The 22,646-nt window shown below is 41.2% G+C and overlaps 1 protein-coding gene across 1 annotated transcript in view; it reads left to right on the top strand.

Annotated features, from left to right (window-relative positions):
* Window positions 1-22,646, top strand: part of LOC117354604 (zinc finger protein 271-like) — a 106,649-nt gene that overhangs the window by 9,128 nt on the left and 74,875 nt on the right. The window contains exons 3-4 of the mRNA XM_033932391.1: window positions 7,453-7,554; window positions 12,930-13,184. Of these exons, the coding sequence (XP_033788282.1) occupies window positions 7,453-7,554; window positions 12,930-13,184 (357 nt within the window). The remainder of the gene's footprint in view (window positions 1-7,452; window positions 7,555-12,929; window positions 13,185-22,646) is intronic.

The following is a 22,646-nucleotide window of genomic DNA, read 5'->3' as shown; positions in this document are numbered from 1 at the left end:
TCTGGCCTGAAGACCAATTCCATTCGTGTACATCTTAGTGCGATCGCCGCCTTCCATTAGCCCCTCGATGGCAAGTCTCTCTCCCTTCATCTCTTAGTTTCCCGCTTCATGAAGGGTCTTTTGAATGTTCATCCTCCTCTCAAACCTCCCCCAGTGGTTTGGGATCTTAATGTGGTCCTGGCTCAACTTATGAAACCTCCGTTTGAGCCTCTGGATAAATGTCTTCTTAAGTTTCTCACGTGGAAGTTGATCTTCCTGCTTGCCCTCACATCAGCTCGGAGAGTGAGTGAACTGCAGGATTTGGTGTCTGACCCACCTTTCACTGTATTCCATCACGACAAGGTGGTTCTCCGCACCCATCCTAAGTTTTTGCCCAAGGTGGTTTCTGATTTTCATCTCAATCAGACCATTGTCTTGCCTGTATTTTTTCCCAAAATCCGGGAGAGGTGGCGCTCCACACTCTGGACTGCAAGAGGGCGTTGGCTTTCTACCTCCAACGCACTCAGTCTCATCGGAAAGTTCCACAATTGTTTTTGTCATTCGACCCCAATCGGTTGGGACACCCAGTTTCCAAGCGCACCTTGTCCAACTGGTTGGCTGCTTGTATTTCCTTTTGCTACGCTCAGGCTGGTCTCGCGCTGCACGGTCGAGTTACGGGGCATAAAGTCCGAGCGATGGCAGCTTCGGTAGCTTTCCTCAGGTCCATGCCCATTGAGGAAATCTGCAAGGCTGCCACGTGGTCTTCAGTTCATACTTTCACCTCCCACTACTGTCTGGACAAACTGTCCAGAAGCGATGGCCGTTTTGGCCAATCGGTTTTGCGTAATCTGTTTGCTTAATTTGCCAACTTCCCTCCACCCCTTTTTTCATTAACTTGGAGGTCACCCACATGTGAGAATATCATGCCTGCTTGTCCTGGGATAAAGCACAGTTACTTACCGTAACAGGTGTTATCCAGGGACAGCAGGCATATATTCTCACAACCCACCCGCCTCCCCGAGGTTGGCTTCTTTGCTGGATATGTGGGGATGCGCCCTCTAGTGGAGCAGGAAGGCACGCATGCGTGGTGCAGCAGAGCAAACTTAAATCTTCAATCAAGTTTGCTTGAAAAACTGTCCGCATCGGGGCTCCATAGATGACGTCACCCACATGTGAGAATATATGCCTGCTGTCCCTGGATAACACCTGTTATGGTAAGTAACTGCTTTTTTGTCAATTTAATAAATTATTACTACTGTACTCAAAAGTTATTTAATACGTGATAGAAATTTTTTTCTTAGAAAAAATGTTTACTGACACCAATCAGCTTGTGCATTTTCCACCATAGAAAATGTTAGCGGTTCTATACACTCAATGCTATAGCTCAGTACTAGACATATATAGCAAAGACTCGATATGAAAAAATCAACATTTTGTCAAATATAGAATCACAACCAGCATCAATAGTTGTAAAGGTGAGCAATTAACTTTTGCTTCAACTTGCGTTAAACGGCTGCATAGAATCTGCTCCTATAGCCTCAATCAGTATCTGTCCGACGGGGACCCATTACATAGAAACATAGAAAGACGACGGCAGAAAAGGGCCACAGCCCATCAAGTCTGCCCACTCTATTGACCCACCCCATTGAGTGCTAGTGACCTAGTTCCTTAACTTGACCCTCGTAGGGATCCCACGTGGATGTCCCATTTATTTTTAAAATCGAGCACGCTGGTGGCCTTGATCACCTGCACCGGAAGTTTGTTCCAGTGATCTACCACCCTTTCCGTGAATAAATACTTCCTCGTGTCACCACTAAATTTCCCCCCTCTGAGTTTGAGGGGGGTGCCCCCTTGTGACCGAGGGTCCCTTGGGAAAGAATATATCGTTTTCCATCTCGACGCGACCAGTGACGTACTTAAATGTCTCAATCATGTCACCCCGTTCTCTGCGCTCCTCCAGGGTATAGAGCTGCAGTTTGCCTAGTCTTTCTTCGTATGAGAGCCACTAACAAGAGGCTTCCTCTGGGTTTACAAATCAGGCTACAACTGAAAATTTAAAAAAAATGTTAGGCAGTCATAATTCTAACAATTGAAGTAAAAAAGCTGTACTTTTAGCGTTAACACATCATACGCTATGACACAAAAGTGCAGTTGTAAAAATGGCGCTTATAATAGCATGAACGCTGACACATGTGCAGTAAAGTGAATGACGTGATCGTGTCTCATTGGTTTAAAAACTCCCTCACTAGTCTGGCAGTGGAACCATTATGTCGATGAAACAAACTGACAAATCCATAACTGTATTTAATCCATGCGGAAAACAAAAGGAGTTGATGCCAAGATATTCACAGAGAAGAAAATCCAGAGAAAACCCAAAAAACTCTGTGGAGTGACGATGTTCCTAAATGGACTTTATTTGAGAGTCAAGTTCCAAGGTACACCAAAATCATCCACAATGGCCTTTCTATTGCAAACGCAAGCAGTGTCTCACTTCCGGTTCACCATACTATTGTTTCCCACGTATTCACCTTAATAGGACCCCCAGGGACTCCTAAAGAAGACTTTTTGTCGAAATGCAGACCGTGTTGGGTCCTGTATCCCTAGCGGATTAGGTCCTTTAAGGCTTTTATGTGGATAACCTATTTTTATGTGGATGAATTTATTTTTATGTGGATGAAATTATTTTATGTGGATGATTTTGGTGTACCTTGGAACTTGACTCTTTCAAATAAAGTCCATTTAGGAACATCGTCACTCCACAGACTTTTTTGCATGCTTTTCAGAAGGTAAATCCACCTTAGTTCTTTCTGTTTAAGTCTTTTTACCCTGTCCCCTCCGCTTAAAGATTTGGGTTCCTGGTCAATAGCAAGACATCAGAGATCCTGAAATTTATGTTGAAATAATGCACAATGTTCAACTATAACCTCTGAGCTACGATTCCGCTTCAGGTTTGACTTATGTTCACACATTCTGGTCTTCAGATCTCTCGTAGTCATGCCCACGTAAAGTAAATTACAGGGGCAAATGATATAAATGATAAAGGTGGATCTAAAATTTTTTAAAAATTCCGATCATATCTCTTATTAGATGGATTCACGAAAACTTTAGTCTGCAACATGATCTGACAAATGCTGCATGAATGGCATTTAAAATGTCTCTTTACAATATCGCTCTTAGATGTTGTCTTTGATTCAATCATTGCAGGGCATATAATTTCTTTTAAATTAGAGTTACGAGAAAAAGATATTCTGAGTTTTTTCTTGTCAAAAACTGGGTGAAGATTCACAATTTCCCAGTTTCTGCTGATGGATTTGTACCACAGAATTACTTTTTGAACAGTATCGTAAAAACATGTTTCAACATTATCCTCAAACTCATTAGATCTGCGTTCATCCAAAAGATGTTTTCTATTGATGTATTTTGCGTGATGTCTCGCTCTTTCCATCACATGATTAGGGTCTCCTCTAGACAAAAGTTTTTTCGATTGAATTTTGAACTCGTCAATTTCTGAACAATTTCTTCTGTTCCTTACCATCTGAGAAAACTGCAAGCTCTCTTTGAGTTTCTTCGGATGGCAGCTGTCATATTTCAAAAGTGTGGTCTTATTAGTATTTTTTGTATAAACCTTTGTAACAAAGGTATTTTCAACTTGACTGATGTCCATATTTAAAAAATTCTGTAGGCCGCACCTTCAAAAACATATAAAAAGGATGGAGTTTGTCCAGAGGAAGGCTACTAAAATGGTATGTGATCTTCGTGATAAGGCATATGGGGACAGACTTAAAGATCTCAATCTGAATACTTTGGAGGAAAGCGGGAGAGGGGGAGATATAATAGAAACATTTCTGTTAATGTTCTTCGTGCCCTCTCAGTGTTGACAACATCCTGGGTTACTGAGCAAATGCACCTCTAAGTCAAGACTTACATGATCCAGATATCAATAATTGATCCTCTAAACCTCGCAGATGACATGCTCATATTTCTGGGTGATATGGTACGGAGCATTCTCAGGATTGTGGATCAACTTTGAGAAATTGGATGCTTTGGCGCTATCCCCTGGGTGTGTGGTCCAAGGTGATCCATCCTTTCCCATGTTATTCCCCGAAAGATTGGCTACGTGATTGGCTGGGCCATTGTATGCTAATTGCCACAGAATGATGTTAGAGGAAATATAAATGTTTAAACTCTAAAGCTGCTGTTTGGAGAGAAAATCAAGAGGTGCTAAAGGGTGCTCTTCTCTCCCTGGATACAAAAGAATGTTATATTTGACTTATCTTGTTATAAATAAACTCAAATATTTTCTTATTGTAGCACATCTTTTTGAGTCCAATCTATTTGAAATAGCAGATGAGAATCTTCTCTTATTCTCGAGAGGAACTCTCATCTTGGGAAACTAATATCCAAGGAAATAGCAGCTGCCTTGGATAGGATCCTTCTGAAAAATTCTCTTTTAGCTCCAATAGCTTCCTTCATGTATCTCATTAACCACACCAGCTGCTGTTTGGTCTTCCTTCCTCCTTTTTTAATACATGGAATATATCTACTCTGGGCTTCCAGGATGGTATTTTTGAATAACATCCACACCTGATGTAAATTTTTGACCTTTGCAGCTGCCCCTCTTAAGTTTCTTTTTTACCATTCTGTTCATGTTATCATAGTCTCCTTTTTTTAAAATAAAATGCTGTTATATTATATTTCCTGTGTGAACTTATTCCAGGTATTGTATCAAATCTGATTGCTAAGATGGCCCCAGCACCATTACCTCCCGCACCAATTCATGCGCTCCACCAGGAACTAGGTCTAGAATTGCTTCACCTCTTGTTGGTTCCTGAATCAGCTTCTCCATAAAAAAGTCCTTAATTTCATCAAGGAATTTTATCTCCCTTGGATGCCCTGATGCTACATTTACCCAGTCAATTTTGGGGTAGTAGCACGCATAAAATCCTTCTCCAGCATCAAAGCTCAAATGAGTCAATCTTCTTTCTGTCTTGTTTTTGTAGTATCCAGCTTTCACATCCATAATTGACCACTGAGAAAATGAGTGTGTGGACAAGTCTGATCTTCATTTGGAGTGTTGTTTCCTTGTCTTTGAATATTTTGTCGAGAGCCTTTATTGAAGAGCCACCAAATGCTACACTGCAGAGTATTTCTTCCTGCTACAGTAGTTTCCTGCTTCTTTGTTTACAACAGAGCCCAGGAGATTGAAATCTTTTACAACTTCTATTCTAATCTAGACTAAAATGCTTTTTATCATTTAAAAATCCTAAGAGAGACTCAAAAGACTACACTATTGCCTAAACTGACTGCTGAAAAAGCAGAGTACTGAATTAAAAAGTAAAAGAGGAGGACAATGAAATAACCTACTGAAGCCCATGTTATTACTTGATGGAGACTCCAATAGATGCACAATGCCAGGCAGAGCTCTGGGTTTGTGGCCCAGAAATATCTAAGAAAAAGAATAATTTAAATTAAAGCATTAAATTTTAGAGTGTATGTTTGAGCAGACTGCATGGACCATTCGGGTCTTTATCAGGATTTTGTTCACACCACAGCATCGAAACTGCCTTAGCCTCCATCGTGGACCACATTTCACACATCCTCAGCTCAGGGAACCAGGCACTGATTCTACAATTCAACCTGAGCAGCTCCTTTGATCTAGTGGACCACGACATACTCTTGAGCTGTCTGGATGCCTTAGGTATCTCGGGCCAAGTACTAAACTGGTTCAAAGGCTTCCTTAAAAAATGCTATACTCAAAATCATGGACCAATCCCCGTGGTGTTCCCCAAGGCTCCCCTCTCGCTCCCACCCTTTTCAACGTATACATGGCCCCCCTAGGCCAAAAGCTTTCAAAACTGAACCTCAAAGCCTATATATATGTGGATGACATCACTATCGTCATCCCAATCTCTTCCATGGCAACAGAAACCCGACTCTTCATCTCATCAGTCATTGACCAGGTAACACTCTGGAGAAAAAAACTTCAAACTCAAACTAAACCCAGAAAAAACCAAATTCTTTATGGCCACCTCAACAAGGAAACTCATTGACTCGTCAATCAACCTTAATGGAAAAAACTTCCCAATTGACCCCACCATAAATTCCTAGGTTTCACCCTTGACCAACAGCTAACACAGGAAGCCCACACCAATATCTTAATCAAAAAATGTTTCAACCTTCTATGGAAACTACGCATGTTAAAACCCTACTTTGACTCCACATCATTCAGACTACTAGTACAAACATTAATCCTCAGATCACTGGATTACTGCAACATAATCTACCTTGGATCCCACAAAAAAAACTTTAAAAGACTGAGAACGATCCAAAACACGGCTTCGGACTAAAAACATCAGACCACATCACCCCATATTTCAAAAGACTCCATTGGCTACCAATCGAGGCTAGAATTAGCTTCAAATTCGGGTGCCTATGTTACAAAACAGTATTCGGCACCTCACCCACCTACCTTCTGAGACAATTACAGGACAAATCCCACCTCTCTTGCAGACCATTACTATTCGCTTTCTCTAATCTCAAGGGATGTCAATTCAAAACATTCCTTGATAGGACACTATCTTTCCAAGCTGGCATCTGGAACATCACCCTAAGTAACTTCCTCCTGAATTCATCGACATACCAATCTTTCAGAAAAGCAATGAAAACTCACCTATTTAACAAATTTGTTTGAACTCCCTTCCTTCAGAACCTGACTATCTTCTCTCCAACTTCTCCAATCACTCCTCACTTACCTACCCCTCTTTCTCCACCCAATCCCTGATACTCATGTACAAGCTACAACCCTGTACATATAGATCTTCCTGTACCTTGTAACTACTTTGTTCACTGCTATACTGTATACCATCTTGAACTGAAAAGGTATGATGGGATATAAATAAAGCCAGCAGGTAAGATATTCCCATGGAGTTTTTCTTCCCTTTAGCAGACCTTCTCTCTGCACCACAAATGAACGCCATCAGTGATATTGGGGATAGGATATGTGTTGCAAAACTATCAAGAAATACCCAGAATTAGAATTGAAAAGAAATCCTTATGCTTTGGTTTAAGGTAATCTCTGAAACGGCTGATTTTTACTGCAGAAAAGAGTTTTCTGGGACATACGAAGTTAATTTTCTCTTCCTGCTCGCTCTTTGTGTTCATATCGGTCTGAACATTATCTGGGTGTTTGTTTCATCTTATTCCAGATGTTCTGGATTAAATAGAGACCTGCTTGTTATATAAAGGATAAGGAAGTTCACACATATTGAAATAAGCCTGATCTCAATATCCAACACTATCAAGATGATGAGTAAAGAAGATTTATGTGATTTTACTGAGATTTGCAGGGTCTAAAACTGTTCCACTAACTGAGGGTTTGAGTATTTTTGTTTTTTTGAAGTTGGTGAAATTCTTTGGGCTGGAAATCCAACACTATATACTTTTGGGAGACCTAATACAGTTTTCTTTCCCCAGGAATAGGCTCTCCTTCCGTCACTCCTGATATTATATCGCACATTGAACGTAGGGAAGAGCCAGGATCAGAGGAAAGAGAACCTGGGAGAAGCAGCTGCTCAGGTGAGTGCAGTAATAAGAGGGATGGGGTAAAACTGCTGAGATGAAGGGGGGAGTTGTAACCTTAATTTCCAAACTTGACTCTTCTTTATCTGAGCGCGCGAGAGATATTCAGATCTTTTTATATGGGGCAAAGATTTGTTTTATTTGCAAATATCTTTATGTTTTATTTATTCAATCCATAAATCACATATTACATTACAGTGTTCTCTCCAGAAATTTTTTCCAGCTGGGTGGCATGAAAAAGTAGCCAGGTGGGGAGGGATGGGGAAATTGGTGGTGGGCAAAATTAACCCCCTCTTATACTAAGGTGCGCTAGCGTTTTTAGTGTGCGCAAACCCTCGCGCTACTCAGGAAAACTAATACCAGCTCAATGCTGGTATTAGCGTCTAGCGCGCACAGCAATTCTGCACGCGCTAAGCGCATGCTAAAACCACTATCGCAGCTTAGTAAAAGGAGCCCTAAATGTGTACTATTTTTATTAATTATTATTTTCCAATGCTCAATATGACTTCCTTTTTTAAGGTTTGACACTTGTGCCAGGATATTTTTACTACATTTAAGAAGTATCCAATTCTAGAAGGGAATAATTAGATATTTGCCCTATTTCAAATGGTATAGATAGAGGTTTAAAAAAGGGAAATGCGTTAATGAAGTCATTAGGTTCAATCTAGCCATTTATTTCTTCATGAATTTAAACAACTAAAAAAAAAGAAATAAATATAGCTCATCCAGTCATACAAGAAATGGCTCTATAGCACCTCTAATAATGTTTTGATCATTAGGTTCCTTTCTGAGGTCTCACTGAGGATATGAAATAGATGGGATTCCCACTTCCAGACCTCTTCCATATAATTTATGGAGAGGTGTTACTGAGCCTTGAAGGAGTCCTGTGTGATTGATCTTTATCTGCTAATTTTTTATTTTGCTGTAGAGCAAAGTGAGAGCTAGGGCAAAACAGCTTAGGTAAAGATGCAGGAAATAATTAGCAATGTATTAAAAATATTTTATTTTTATTTGCTTATAATGTCATTTGAAAGCTGCTTGATGTTAATACAATTTTAATTTAATTCTTTATAGTGTGTGTGGGGGTGGGTGGGTGGGGGGGAGCAACACCTACGTCAACAGTAAAGTTAAAATAGGGTCATTAAATCCAGTGGCATACCTAGCATATATGACAGCCAGTGCTGATCATTTTTTTAACAACCCCCTCCTCTATATAAAAAAGATATTTTTAGTAGTAATCCATGAGTCACACAACAAGGGTGAACCTTGAAAATGGCAGCATTTTAAACACTGCAGTGAGCACTAGAATACCAACACACGCAATGTAAAACTAAACAAGCCAGGTCCTGCATAGTCAATTGATCCTGTACAGTCATTGCTAACAGAAAGCCATGTCCTTTCATACACATAGACAGATACACCCTCGCCCAATATAGAATAACACAAACTAAAAATAGAACTGTGTAGACAAAAGTTATACTGAACCAAGAAACCAGACTCTGCATACAATGCAACACCACAGAAACAGTGACACTTCCTCTAATACTGTGCAAAATATAAAGACAGTAGATGTAAATTTGAAAAAAACTGCTACATAACAATCGCCACTTTACAAATTAACAAATAGAAATAAAACAAATAATGAGAAATAAGAAAATACCATTTTATTGGACTAATCCATTTTTCAGTTAGCTTTCAGAGGCCAAATCTTTCTTCAAGACAGTACAGCAGGGGTGCCCACACTTTTTTGCAAGTTACTTTTTAAAATGGCCAAGTCAAAATGATCTACAAACAATAAAATTTTTAAAAACACAAAGCACACTGTACGTAGAGAAAATGGTAATTATTATTTGTATTCATTTTTTTTGTAAGAGGTCAAGGCTAAGATGACCATACGTCCCGTGTTCAACGGGACAGTCCCCATTTTCAGACCGAGTGTCTTCCTCCTTTCACTAATATATCTAAAAAATTTTTTATCTCCCTTTTTTACATTTTTAGCCATTTGTTCTTCCGCCTGTGCCTTCGCCAAACGTATCTCTCTCTTGGCTTCTTTCAGTTTCACCCTGTAGTCTTTTCTGCTCTCCTCTTCTTGGGTTTTTTTATATTTCATGAACACCAACTCTTTCGCCTTTATTTTCTCAGCCACTAGGTTGGAGACCCATATCGGCTTCCTTTTTCTCTTGTTTTTATTGATTTTCTTCACATAAAGGTCCGTAGCCATTTTTATCGCTCCTTTCAGCTTAGACCACTGTCTTTCCACTTCTCTTATGTCCTCCTATCCTATCAGGTACTTTCCCATTGCATTAAAGTCCGTACGTTTGAAATCTAGGACTTTAAGTATCGTGCGGCCGCTCTCCACTTTAGCCGTTATATCAAACCAAACCGTTTGATGATCACTACTACCCAGGTGAGCACCCACTCGAACATTAGAGATACTCTCTCCATTTGTGAGGACCAGATCCAATATCGCTTTTTCCCTTGTGGGTTCCGTCACCATTTGTCTGAGCAGAGCCTCTTGAAAGGCATCCACAATCTCTCTACTTCTTTCCGATTCCACAGACGGAACATTCCAGTCCGCATCCGGCAGGTTGAAATCTCCCAACAGCAGAACCTCCTCTTTCCTTCCAAACTTTTGGATATCCACAATCAGATCCTTATCAATTTGCTGCGATTGAGTCGGAGGTCTGTAGACTACACCCACGTAGATAGAAGTTCCATCTTCTCTTTTCAGAGCAATCCATATCGCTTCTTCCTCTCCCCAGGTCCCTTGCATTTTGGTCGCTTGGATATTGATCTTTACATAGAGAGCTACTCCTCCACCTTTATGACCATCTCTGTCCTTCCTAAAAAGATTATTGTCCTATCCATTTCTGAGTCATTGTAACAGATCGATTCAGTAAAGCTTGTCCATGCAAATGGTCCAACCGTTAAGACGCTGTTATTAGTGCTGAAACATTGATCGACATGCGTGCGCACTGTCTCCTTGTTGATTTTAAAGCACATAACGCATGCGCTAGCTCTTTAGGACTTCACTGTGTAGAAATGGGGCATGGTTTAATCGCGGACGTCATTAGCAGGCTCCGAATGCACCTACCGCAAAGCATGGTTGTCACGAAAAAGGCAATATAAGGAAAAGTACTGTTAAGTTGTTAGAAGGCACAACAGTTAACAGCTGTTGAATGCGCTGGGATCACGCGCCGTTATATACAGCCTACGAATCCCAGGAGGCTGTGTGGCTCTATCTGCCGTGAAGCACATAGCAACCACTAGCGACACCATGATGTCACATGCATGCGACAATCTAGCTGGAAGGAAGGGGAGGGATAGCTGGCCCTTAAAAGCTATTTTTGATTTTGTATTTTTTTTAGTATTTGGCATAGATATTTGAAATGTACAATGTGCAAGAAGAGCAAGGGGTTTTAATCCGCGATTTTCTCGCCATGCGCATTCTAAAAAATTATAAAAACATTTCTAACAATTATATACATGAAAGTTTATATGTATTTTAAAGTTTAGATATATTTTGGATTTTTTGAGGGGTTGATATATATTTTTAATGGGGTTCTTAACATGCACGCATCAGTTGCTAGGCAGAAATAGTGGGTGAGGATATAAACGACTGGTCCTCAGCAGTCGTAACTTTTTGGAACGGAAAGGCCAGTCGGTTTGGACGAAATGGTTTCATGAATCGACGCGTTAAGAAATTTACATGCCTTTTTACTCATTTGCATACACAGATCGGATAGGGTGTGGATGGGGTCTGGAGGAAGGTCTGAATCGAGCCAGAGTTGGAAAGAGAGCGCAAACCGAGCGATAAACGATCGGTTTGCTTAGTGAATCCAGCCCTTTGATTCTATAGTACTTTTCTGCTGTTGAGGGGGGGGGGGGGGGTGTTAAAACAAAACTAGAGAGAATTGACCCTAAGGAATCCACAAAGAAGAGTCCAGGAGAAACCAAAAAAACACTTTGGAGTGATGATGTTCCCGAGATGGACTTTATTGAAAATTTCAAAGTTCCTAAGGTGCAATTAAGCAATCCACATAAAAATAAAATAATCCACATAAAAACCTAAAGGACCTAGTCGGCTGAAAGCGTAGGACCCAACAAGGCCTGCGTTTCGACAAGATAGTTGTCTTCAAGTCCTATGGTGGTAGATACGAGGAATAACTGATATGTGGAGAGTCGTGAGGAAAGCGCTGCTTTGGTTACAAGTGGATCGATTTTTCACTCTGTCAAAAATTACAAAGAATAGGGGACACTCGATGAAGTTACAGGGAAATACTTTTTAAAACCAATTGGAGGAAATTTTTTTTCACTCAGAGAATAGTTAAGCTCTGGAACGCGTTGCCAGAGGATGTGGTAAGGGTGGATAGTGTAGCTGGTTTTAAGAAAAGTTTGGACAAGTTCCTGGAGGAAAAGTCCATAGTCTGTTATTGAGAAAGACATGGGGGAAGCCACTGCTTGCCCTGTATCGGTAGCACGGATTATTGCTATTCCTTGGGTTTTGGCCTAGTACTTGTGACTTGGATTGGCCACCATGAGAACAGGCTACTGGGCTTGATGGACCATGGGTTTGACCCATTAAGGCCATTCTTATGTTCTCATGTAACTCTATTCATCATATACTGTATACTACCATATCAGACCATAAATGCATTACTTGCAATCCCATTACATAAACACCAAAAGAGAATGCAAAGAGTAACCCTCTCTTCCCCTCCCCCTCCCTCCCCACAGGACCACATTACAATACGTGGGATCTAGTGATTTTTGTGAAGGAGCAGGATTGAGCCCCAGTAATTTTGGCCTTGTCAGCTCAACTCTCAAAATGGCTGTCATGATCTCGTATGCTGTCTCATGAGATTGGTGCCAGAGGTTGGGCAGCCATTTGAGATCATAGCCAGCATGGGTAGGAGTGACTGGGGAATCACTCCTGCCTTGACTACAACCCTAGACCACCAGGGATTGTAAAATAGCCCCAAGGGGGGCATCTGCAGAAACAAGGGAGTGGCAGCTGCTTCTATTCAGAGGGGAGAAAAAACGGATGGAGCAGGACAAAGCATAAATGTTGGCCTCCATTGAAAATGCAAGTTCAGTTTCGGCCATAGAATTTTGGAATAAACCAAAATTAGGCAGAAAAAGGATTTTGGGCGGATTGATTAGTTTCTACCCATGCCATTTCCAGTAAACATTTTGTCATTTCAGAAACCTGCAGTGTTTTTAGAAGAACACTTCAGCAAATAGTTTTCAATTAAGAAAGTTCCATTTGAATCCACACATAGAAAATCCCAGTGTAAGATAACTAGTCCTCCTCTTAAAAACCACCACTGTCTTCTGGCACATGATTAACATCTTCTGTTTATATCCAACAGATCATCAGATCACACAAGAAAAGAAGAGAGAAAAGAAGCAAGGAGAAGATCCTGTAGAAATAGAACAAGTCCAAAGACAATCGGGAAACGTCTATGAGAATATTTCCTTGGGAATTGAGAGGATTAACACAAAGAATTGTAAGCAGGAATCAAAGGAGCATGAAGACCCTACAGGAGACTCAAGGGATGGAGACCTAACAGGGAGACCCTTCCAAATTAATAGTAGTGATAAAGTGACTTCTGAAGTCCACCATGGTAAGAGAAAAGGAAAAACACACCACAAAGAATTTACATATATTAAGTATAAGAGGAGCTTTCCCTTGTTTTCAGAACTTCAAAGGTACAAAAGCAAACATAAAAATGAGAAACCATATAAATTCACTGAGTGTAATAAAAACTTCATTCAACTTTCAACTCTAGAAATTCACCAACAAACCCACACAGCAGTCAAACCATTTACATGTCCTGAGTGTAATAAAAGCTTCACTCAGATTTCACATCTAAAACGTCATCAAATGATTCACACAGGAAACAAACCGTTTACATGTACTGAATGTAATAAAAGCTTCAGTTGGCTTTCACATCTAAAACGTCATCAAATGATTCACATGGGAAACAAACCATTTACATGTACTGAATGTAATAAAAGCTTCACTCGGCTTTCAACTCTAAAAATTCACCAACAAACCCACACAGCAGTCAAACCATTTACATGTCCTGAGTGTAATAAAAGTTTCACTCATGTTTCAGGCTTAAAAAGACACCAGATTATCCACATGGAAGACAAACCACATGCATGTACTGAGTGTAATAAAAGCTTTGTTTCGCTTTCAGAACTAAAAATTCACCAGAGGATCCATACTGGAGACAAACCATATACATGTACTGAGTGTAATAAAAGCTTCACTTGGCTTTCACATCTAAATCATCATCAAACGATTCACTTAGGAAACAAACCATTTACATGTCCTGAGTGTAATAAAACCTTCACTCACCTTTCAAATCTAAAACGTCATCAAACGATTCACATGGGAAACAAACTATTTACATGTACTGAGTGTAATAAAAGCTTCACTCAGCTTTCATATCTAAAACGTCATGAAATGATTCACACGGGAAACAAACCATTTACTTGTACCGAGTGTAATAAAAGCTTCACTCGGCTTTCAGAACTAAAATTTCACCACAGGATCCATACAGGAGAGAAACCATTTACGTGTACTGAGTGTAATAAAAGCTTCACTCGGCTTTCAGAACTAAAATTTCACCACAGGATCCATACAGGAGAGAAACCATTTACGTGTACTGAGTGTAATAAAAGCTTCATTCGGCTTTCAGAGCTAAAAATACACCAGAGGATCCATACAGGAGAGAAACCATTTACGTGTACTGAGTGTAATAAAAGCTTCATTCAGCTTTCAAAGCTAAAAAGACACCAGAGGATCCATACAGGAGAAAAACCATTTACGTGTACTGAGTGTAATAAAAGCTTCACTCGGCTTTCAGAACTAAAATTTCACCACAGGATCCATACAGGAGAGAAACCATTTACGTGTACTGAGTGTAATAAAAGCTTCATTCGGCTTTCAGAGCTAAAAATACACCAGAGGATCCATACAGGAGAAAAACCATTTACGTGTACTGAGTGTAATAAAAGCTTCACTCGGCTTTCAGAACTAAAACTTCACCACAGGATCCATACAGGAGAGAAACCATTTACGTGTACTGAGTGTAATAAAAGCTTCACTAGGCTTTCAGACCTAAAAAGACACCAGAGGATCCATACAGGAGAAAAAACTATTTACGTGTATTGAGTGTAATAAAAGCTTCACTTGGCTTTCAGAGCTAAAACTTCACCACAGGATCCATACAGGAGAGAAACCATTTACGTGTACTGAGTGTAATAAAAGCTTCATTCGGCTTTCAGAGCTAAAAATACACCAGAGGATCCATACAGGAGAAAAACCATTTACGTGTACTGAGTGTAATAAAAGCTTCACTCGGCTTTCAGAACTAAAATTTCACCACAGGATCCATACAGGAGAGAAACCATTTACGTGTACTGAGTGTAATAAAAGCTTCACTAGGCTTTCAGAGCTAAAAAGACACCAGAGGATCCATACAGGAGAAAAACTATTTACGTGTACTGAGTGTAATAAAAGCTTCACTTGGCTTTCAGAGCTAAAACTTCACCACAGGATCCATACAGGAGAGAAACCATTTACGTGTACTGAGTGTAATAAAAGCTTCACTAGGCTTTCAGAGCTAAAAAGACACCAGAGGATCCATACAGGAGAAAAACTATTTACGTGTACTGAGTGTAATAAAAGCTTCACTTGGATTTCAGAGCTAAAACTTCACCACAGGATCCATACAGGAGAAAAACCATTTACATGTACCGAGTGTAATTAAAGCTTCACATGGTTTTCCAATCTAAAACGTCATCAAATGATTCACATGAGAAACAAACCATTTACATGTACCGACTGTAATAAAAGTTTCACTCTGCTTTCATATCTAAAACATCATGAAATTATTCACACGGAAGACAAATCATTTACATGTACTAAGTGTAATAAAAGCTTCAGTCGCCTTTCAGAGCTAAAACTTCATCAAATGATTCACAGGAAAAAAACCATTTACATGTACTGAGTGTAATAAAAGCTTCACTTGGCTTTCAGTGCTAAACTATCATCAAATGATTCACACGGGAAACAAACCATTTACATGTATTGAGTGTAATAAAATCTTCAGTCGGCTTTCACATTTAAAACGTCATCAAATGAGTCACATGGGAGAAAAACCATTTACATGTACCGAGTGTATTTAAAGCTTCACTGAGCTTTCATATCTAAAAATTCATCAAATGTTCCACACGGGTACAACCATTTACATGTTCCAAGTGTAATAAAAGCTTTACTTTGCTTTCATGTTTAAAAATCACCAGAGGATCCATACAGGAGAAAAACCATTTACATGTACTGAGTGTAAGAAAACATTCACTTGTCTTTTAGAACTAAAAATTCACCAGATGATCCACACGGGAGACAAACCATATAGACTTGCTGAGAGCTACATTCTATATATAGCACCCAGAAAATTGGCACTGAAAAATGAGTTATTCTATAAGCTTAGAGTTAGGAATGGTTTATAAAATAGCATTTACACCTGGGAACTGCGACAACGAAAAGATGGTGCAAGTGTCTGTGACTAAATTTAAATGATGGTTAAATCTTCCAGAAAAGGAATTAAAACCCACCCAGCTATAGTTGATATTGAAGCCTTAAGGTCTTCTCGCTTAAACTTTCTTTCTCTAATTTGCAGTCTGACTTTAGTACTATTGGGTTCAAAGCTGAGTGGGACGGGCACAGACTGGGTCCACGTGTCATTTTCTAGGCCTTAAACAGGCTGTTCCAAGTAGATGGAACAGCATCTATAAAATGCTAGTATCCATAAGTATTTATCCAAACGGCACTCAATTTTTATATATAAATGTACTCTCACCAAGATATATATCAAGCTCAATATATACCTCAAACTCCTCACCTCTAATGTATAATCCCTACTAGGAAGTGCAGGGAAGTCAGGGAATTTATATTAATTAATTTTTTCTCTGCGTGTTTTGTTTTTGTATAGTTATTAACTAATATTTAACTAAGTTTTAAAGTTTTAAAGAATGTTTCCTTTATACGTAAATAAAGAAAAGTGAATGGGATTGCAGTGGCGGTGACGGGGCGGTGAATGGGATGGCAGTGGCGGTGACGGGGCGGTGAAGAGGATGGTGAGACGGGGACGGGGCGGTGACGGGGATGGTGAGACGGGGACGGGGCGGTGACGGGGATGGTGAGACGGGGACGGGGCGGTGACGGGGACCAATTTTTTTCACCGTGTCATTCTCTATTCCCTAGCTCCTCAGAAGTACCACCTGGGCTCAAAAGCTTTCACAGCCCTAGGCTTTATGTACTACCTCCTCACTGGAGCCATTATCAATTTTTACTCACAAACTTTATTTTTAAATTTTTATTCAACAACCCTTCTAGCATATTTCAAGGGTACTTAGCTTTTAATTATGGTCTTCTTTTGAGGGAAATAGGAGCCAACATGTTTCACCCACAGAAGGTTTTTTCAAGGCTTATCATCCCTATTTAAAAAACAAAACTGTTTAGTTTATTTCTAAAACGTTTATGTTGAAATATTTTTTATTAAAGTTGCAAGAAAGTGCAGGTAAAGCAGTAACAAACATGAACCAAATTCTTTCATATGTGCACAAACCAATCCTCTCCCACCCTACCTCCCCCCCCCCACGTCTAGGAGTAAAGTCCAACAACAACTCAGGTAGCATGTGTTTAACCTCATAAGTTGTGTAATCTACCGCGAGCAAGAGGAGTAAGGTCCATCCAGAAGTGGTTCCCAAATCTGACAAAAGCGACAACCTGGGCCTTGGTCAAGATCCCCAACCTGTCTCCGCTCCAAAGAGGCGTGAACGATCATCAAGGATCTCCATTGGCTATATGATGGTGGGTCCTGGGACAGCCAGTTGGCCTATATCGCTTTTTTGCCCATGATCAACACTCTAGTCACAAAAGCTGTCATCCTTTTTGATATTGGCGTTGCGATAGTATAATATCCGAAGAGTGCTCTTGGCGTAGGACACTATCGCCTTCCCCAGAGAGATGTTGTATAATGTCCAAGACCAGGCCAAAACTGTAGAATGCGGGGACATGGCCAAAGCATATGTCCCAAAGAAGCGTGGGCCATCCTCTGTTTTAGAAGTGTTTCCATTAATTTGCTTACCCCAGAAGTCAGACTTACTGGCCTGTAATTGCCTACTTCTATATCGCCTAGTAGACCAGTATAATTCCTTTACGGATGGGTATTGTACCTCACTGCTACCAGCAGATGGAGACTGAGATCAAATGTATATCAGTATAGCTTCCCCCCTAAGAATCCAGTCTTCCTCAGTCTCCAGTAGCAGGTGGTAAGGCTAATTCGTCTCCCCTCTTAGAACTGTTGGAACTTTGTTTTTGGGCTCCTGGTTCCCCTTTTATGCCGAACAGACCTTGGACAGGTCCTGTTTTGTGATCTTTCTGACCTCGTGGGTGTCAAACTCGATGGGGTCTCATGCTGGGTCCCTCCACCCACCTTCTTCCACCTCCCCATATTTTTCTAGAGGTGCCTCAACTGGCAGTCTGGCCCCCCTGGTTGGAAAGCCCTCCAGCTTTGAGAGCCGTGGAGTCTGTTCTGTAAAAAAAAATAAATCAACAAATCCTGAGCTGTGCCAGTCTAAAGGGCTAATTTCCCTTTACTGTACTGTTTCCGTTGAAGAATCTATTTTATCTGCTGATAGTTTGGCTGATTTTTTTTCAATACCAAAATACAAAAATTGAGGTTTACTTTAGCTGATCCTATTAATCATCATTGGTGTTTCCCTATCCTTCAGGGTGCAGAGGTTCCCAGAGTAGATTTGAGTTGGAACAAATTTACAACTATTGACTGGCAAACCTTTCGTAAGTTCTATAACAAGTATGTTAATTCATACTGCAGACTTGGCAGCTGTCCTCCAAATGTTATGAAAGCTGCCCCAGTCAACATCAAGGCCAAATTGTTGATTTGGGTTAATTTCTTGTTATCCATAGGGAAGTTTCCTGAGGAACAGGGTCAAATTGTGATTACGCCAATTATAAAAAATACTAAAGAACCATTTAGTAGCCCTGATTGTTCTGCTTCTGTTTAGTGCTTGTTTTGCCCTCCCACCTTGGCTGTGCTAGATTTTTTTTTCCTTTCTTTTTCCCCTTTTCTTTCTCTGTTCTTGTTGTTGGGAGGGGTGGGTGGGTAGGAGGCTGGTTGGGGGGGGGGTCTGGGGTTTGGGATATCTTTGCTATTTTGCATTTGGTGCACCAGACCAGTGTATTCTTTGTTGTACTCATTGCTTTTTCTGCCTTTACTGTGCTCTGTACACTGATTGTTTTTCGTACACATGTTAACCAGCCTGCGGGTGCTACGCTTTGTACTTTTTCCTATCATGTTTATTGACTTGTTGGTCCTTTTTATCATCTTTATCATTTGATGCTCTGTGTGTTTGCCCGTCTATAATAAAAAAAACAGTTTTCCATTAAAATAAGTGGGGGGTGGGGGGTTGTGACCTTGATCCTTGGGGCCCTGAGACTGATGTGACTGCATTCTTATCTGTAGTTGTGCCTACTAGTCACTTTGTTTGAAAACTGATGATAATACTTTAATAATTAGTTAGTTAAGACTCTGTTTATATAGTTTTTACCATTGTATGGATGACCACATTTATATTGTCTGCTTTCTTTTTTATCATCATCAATAAAAATGTTTCACCTTAAGAATCATCTAATATTGCTTCTAATTTTAGACCCATTGCCAGTATTCCTCTGGTTACTAAGTTACTGGAAGGACTGGTAAACGCTGAATTAGTTACATTCTTGGATAACTTTAGCATTTTGCATGATAATCAGGTTTAGTACCGAAACAATCATGGCCTCTTTGTTTGATTATCTGCACTCATTATTCAGTCAAGGTTTAAGCGCTTTAATTTTGCAGCCAGATCTGAGCAGCACTTTCGATCTGGTAGACCATACCATTCTTTTAGATTGCTTAGATTCCATTGGAGTTGCGGGAAATGTCTTGAACTGGTTTCGTGGATTCCTGGGTAAAAGATCGTACCAAGTGTTCAAGGATGATACTTTGTCCTATCGTGAAAATTCCTGTGGGTTCCGCAGAGCTCGTCTCTGTTCCCTACCTTGTTTAACATTTACCTTGTCTCTTTGGGAAATTTATTGCAAAGTTTAAAGCTCAAATTCTATATTTATGCAGATGACATTACTATAGTCATCCCGTTAACCTGTCTGTCACCTGAATTCATAAATTCTTTAGTGACCATTTTAAATCAGATTGAACTCTGGATGACTGCTTTTAAATTGAAACTAAATGCAGAAAAAAAACTAAATTATTTTTAGCAATTCCCAACGATAAGATTAAAGAAACAATAATACATGTGAATGGTTTGGACTATAATATAGAACAATCCATAAAAATATTGGGTGTGACTCTGGATAAACATCTTACACTGGAACAACATACCGATTTACTGTTTAAGAAATGTATCTCGATGCTTTGGAAGCTTTGCACCATTACAAGTATTTTGACGAAACCTCTTTTCGTTTATTGGTACAGTCCTCTATCTTAAGTATTCTTGATTACTGTAATATTATAAACTAGTGTTTAAGCCCGTTACATTAACGGGTGCTAGAATATATGGCTGTCTGTCTTTCTTTCTTTATGTCTCTCTCCCTGCTCCTGTTTCTTTCTTCCTTTCTTTCTGTCTTTCTCCCTCCTGCAATTTTTTTCTCTCTCTCCCTGGCACCCTTTGCCTGTCTGTCTTTATTTCTGTGTCTCTCTGGTCCCCTGTCTGTCTTTATTTCTGTCTGTCTCTCTCCCTAGCCTCCTTTGTCTGTCTGTATTTCTTTCTGTGTCTCCCCCCCCCACACTTTCCTTTGCAGAAGCAGCAGTGCTATTTCCCTTCCCCTCCAGATCCCTGTGAAGTAGTAGCAGCATTTCCCCCCACCCACCCCCCCATTCCCTTCTCTCCCCCCCCCCCCACTTTCCTTTGCAGAAGCAGCAGCGGTATTTCTCTTTCCCTCCAGGTCCTTGCTGAAGCAGTAGCAGCATTTTCCCCCACCCCCCCATTCCCTTCTCTCCCCCCCCACTTTATTTTGCAGAAGCAGCTGTGATATTTCCCTTCCCCTCCAGATCTCTGAGAAGTAGTAGCAGCATTTTCCCCCCCCCCCCCCCCCATTCCCTTCTCTCCCCTACCACCACTTTCCTTTGCAGAAGTAGCAGCGGTTTTCCCTTCCCCTCCAGGTCCCTTCTGAGTAGTAGAAACATTTTCCCCACCCCCATTCCCTTCTTACCTTGAGCTGCCCGGCTCCGTTCGGCCCCTCCCCCTTCCCTTCCCGTGTGCTGGCCTGCTGCGGCTGAAGGTTTTTTTCGGCGACTCCTCCTGTTAAAACTCCCCCCCCTCCCGCAACCGCTCCTGTTCAAAGCGGCCTGCTGAGGTTCGCGGCCGCTGTAACGAACCTCGCAGGCGCTCTCCAACTCGGTAGCATGTTCCCTCTGACGCGATTGCGTCAGAGGGAACGTGCTACCATGTGGAGAGCGGCCTGCGAGGTTCGTTACAGCGGCCGCGAACCTCAGCAGGCCGCTTTGAACAGGAGCGGTAGCGGCTGTTGCAGGAGGATTGGGGGGGGGAATTCGTGAGCGGCGGCAGGACCATGAGGCGGGATTGAGTTTTTCGGCTTCCCCTATCTGGGGAAACCGCCGTGCCGAACTGAGCTGCGCGTGGGGCCGTAGTAAGCGCGGGGCATGCTGCAGTCTTGGCGGCCACGGACATACGGATCACGGAAGCACGCCGATAAGACTGCGCATGCGCCGCCTACGGTTTTATTATATAGACTAGTATTTTAGCCTGTTACATATAGTCTGTCTGTCTTTATTTCTGTGTCTCTCTCCCTCCCGCTGTCTTTTCTTTCTGCCCTGTCTCTCTCCCTGGCCCCCTTTGTCTGTCTTTCTGTGTCTCTCCCTGCCCCTGTGTCTTTCTTCTTTTCTTTCTGTCTCCCTTCCTCCTGCTGTCTGTCTTTCTTTCTATCTATCTGTCTCTCTCCCTGCCTCCTATGCAGCAGTATTTCTCCCCCTCCACTTCCGTTTGCAGCAGCCACAGCAGTATTCCCTCCCCCTCCATTTACCTGTGCAGCAGCATTTCCCACCCCCCACTTCCCTGTGCAGCAGCCACAGCAGCAGCATTCCCTCCCCCTCCATTTTCCCTCCCCCCACACCACTTCCCTGTGCAGCAGCAGCGTTTCCCCTACCCCCCCCCTTTCCCTTCCCGCGGTCTGGCCGGCTCCCTTACTCCCCTTCCCTTCCCTCGGTCCCTAAAAACTTGCCAATTCCAGCAGCGTCTGCAGCACTCTACACACGCTGCTTTGGGGCCTTCTATTGCTCTGATTTACTCTGGCACGTCCCTGATGACATCATCAGAGACGCGGCAGAGCAAATAATCCTCCATCCAAACAAAGTTTTTAAAAAGTCTAGAACCTTTACTTTTGAATGAGTCCTCTCAATATCCAACTTAATATTAAACCGTATCATGCAGTGATCACTGGATGCCAGATGATCACCCCATGTGAACATCAGAAAACACTTTCCCTATTTGTAAGCACTAAGTCCAGTATGACCCCATCTCGCGTGGTTTCCATTACCAACTGCTGGAACAGTTCTCCTTGTAGAGAATCCAGGATCACCCTTTTATAGAGATACCCCCGATCAATATCCGGCATGTTAAAATCACCTTTTTTTAGATATATTCAGAATATCAACTATTAAATTTCTGTCCACTTCTTCCGTCTGTGATGGAGGCCTGTATATCACACCAATGTAAATATATTCACCATTCCCTCTTTCCAAATTGATCCAAAGTGCCTCTTCCTTGCCCTGCAGATCCTGCAATTGTGTGGCTTTAATATGTTCTTTAACATATAACGCTTTTCTCCCTCCTTTTCTTCCTACCCTGTCTTTTATGAACAGATTATAGCCCGGTATAACTACATCCCAATCATGGTTCTCTGTAAACTATGTCTCTGTGATCGCCACTATATCCAACTTATCTTCTTCCATCACTGCTTCTAGATTCAGAAT

The sequence above is a fragment of the Geotrypetes seraphini genome, chromosome 2 (assembly GCF_902459505.1).
Source record: "Geotrypetes seraphini chromosome 2, aGeoSer1.1, whole genome shotgun sequence".
NCBI classification, from domain to species: Eukaryota; Metazoa; Chordata; class Amphibia; order Gymnophiona; family Dermophiidae; genus Geotrypetes; species Geotrypetes seraphini.
Note: the sequence above shows the minus strand (reverse complement) of the source record. Positions and strands in the feature narration are given on the sequence as shown.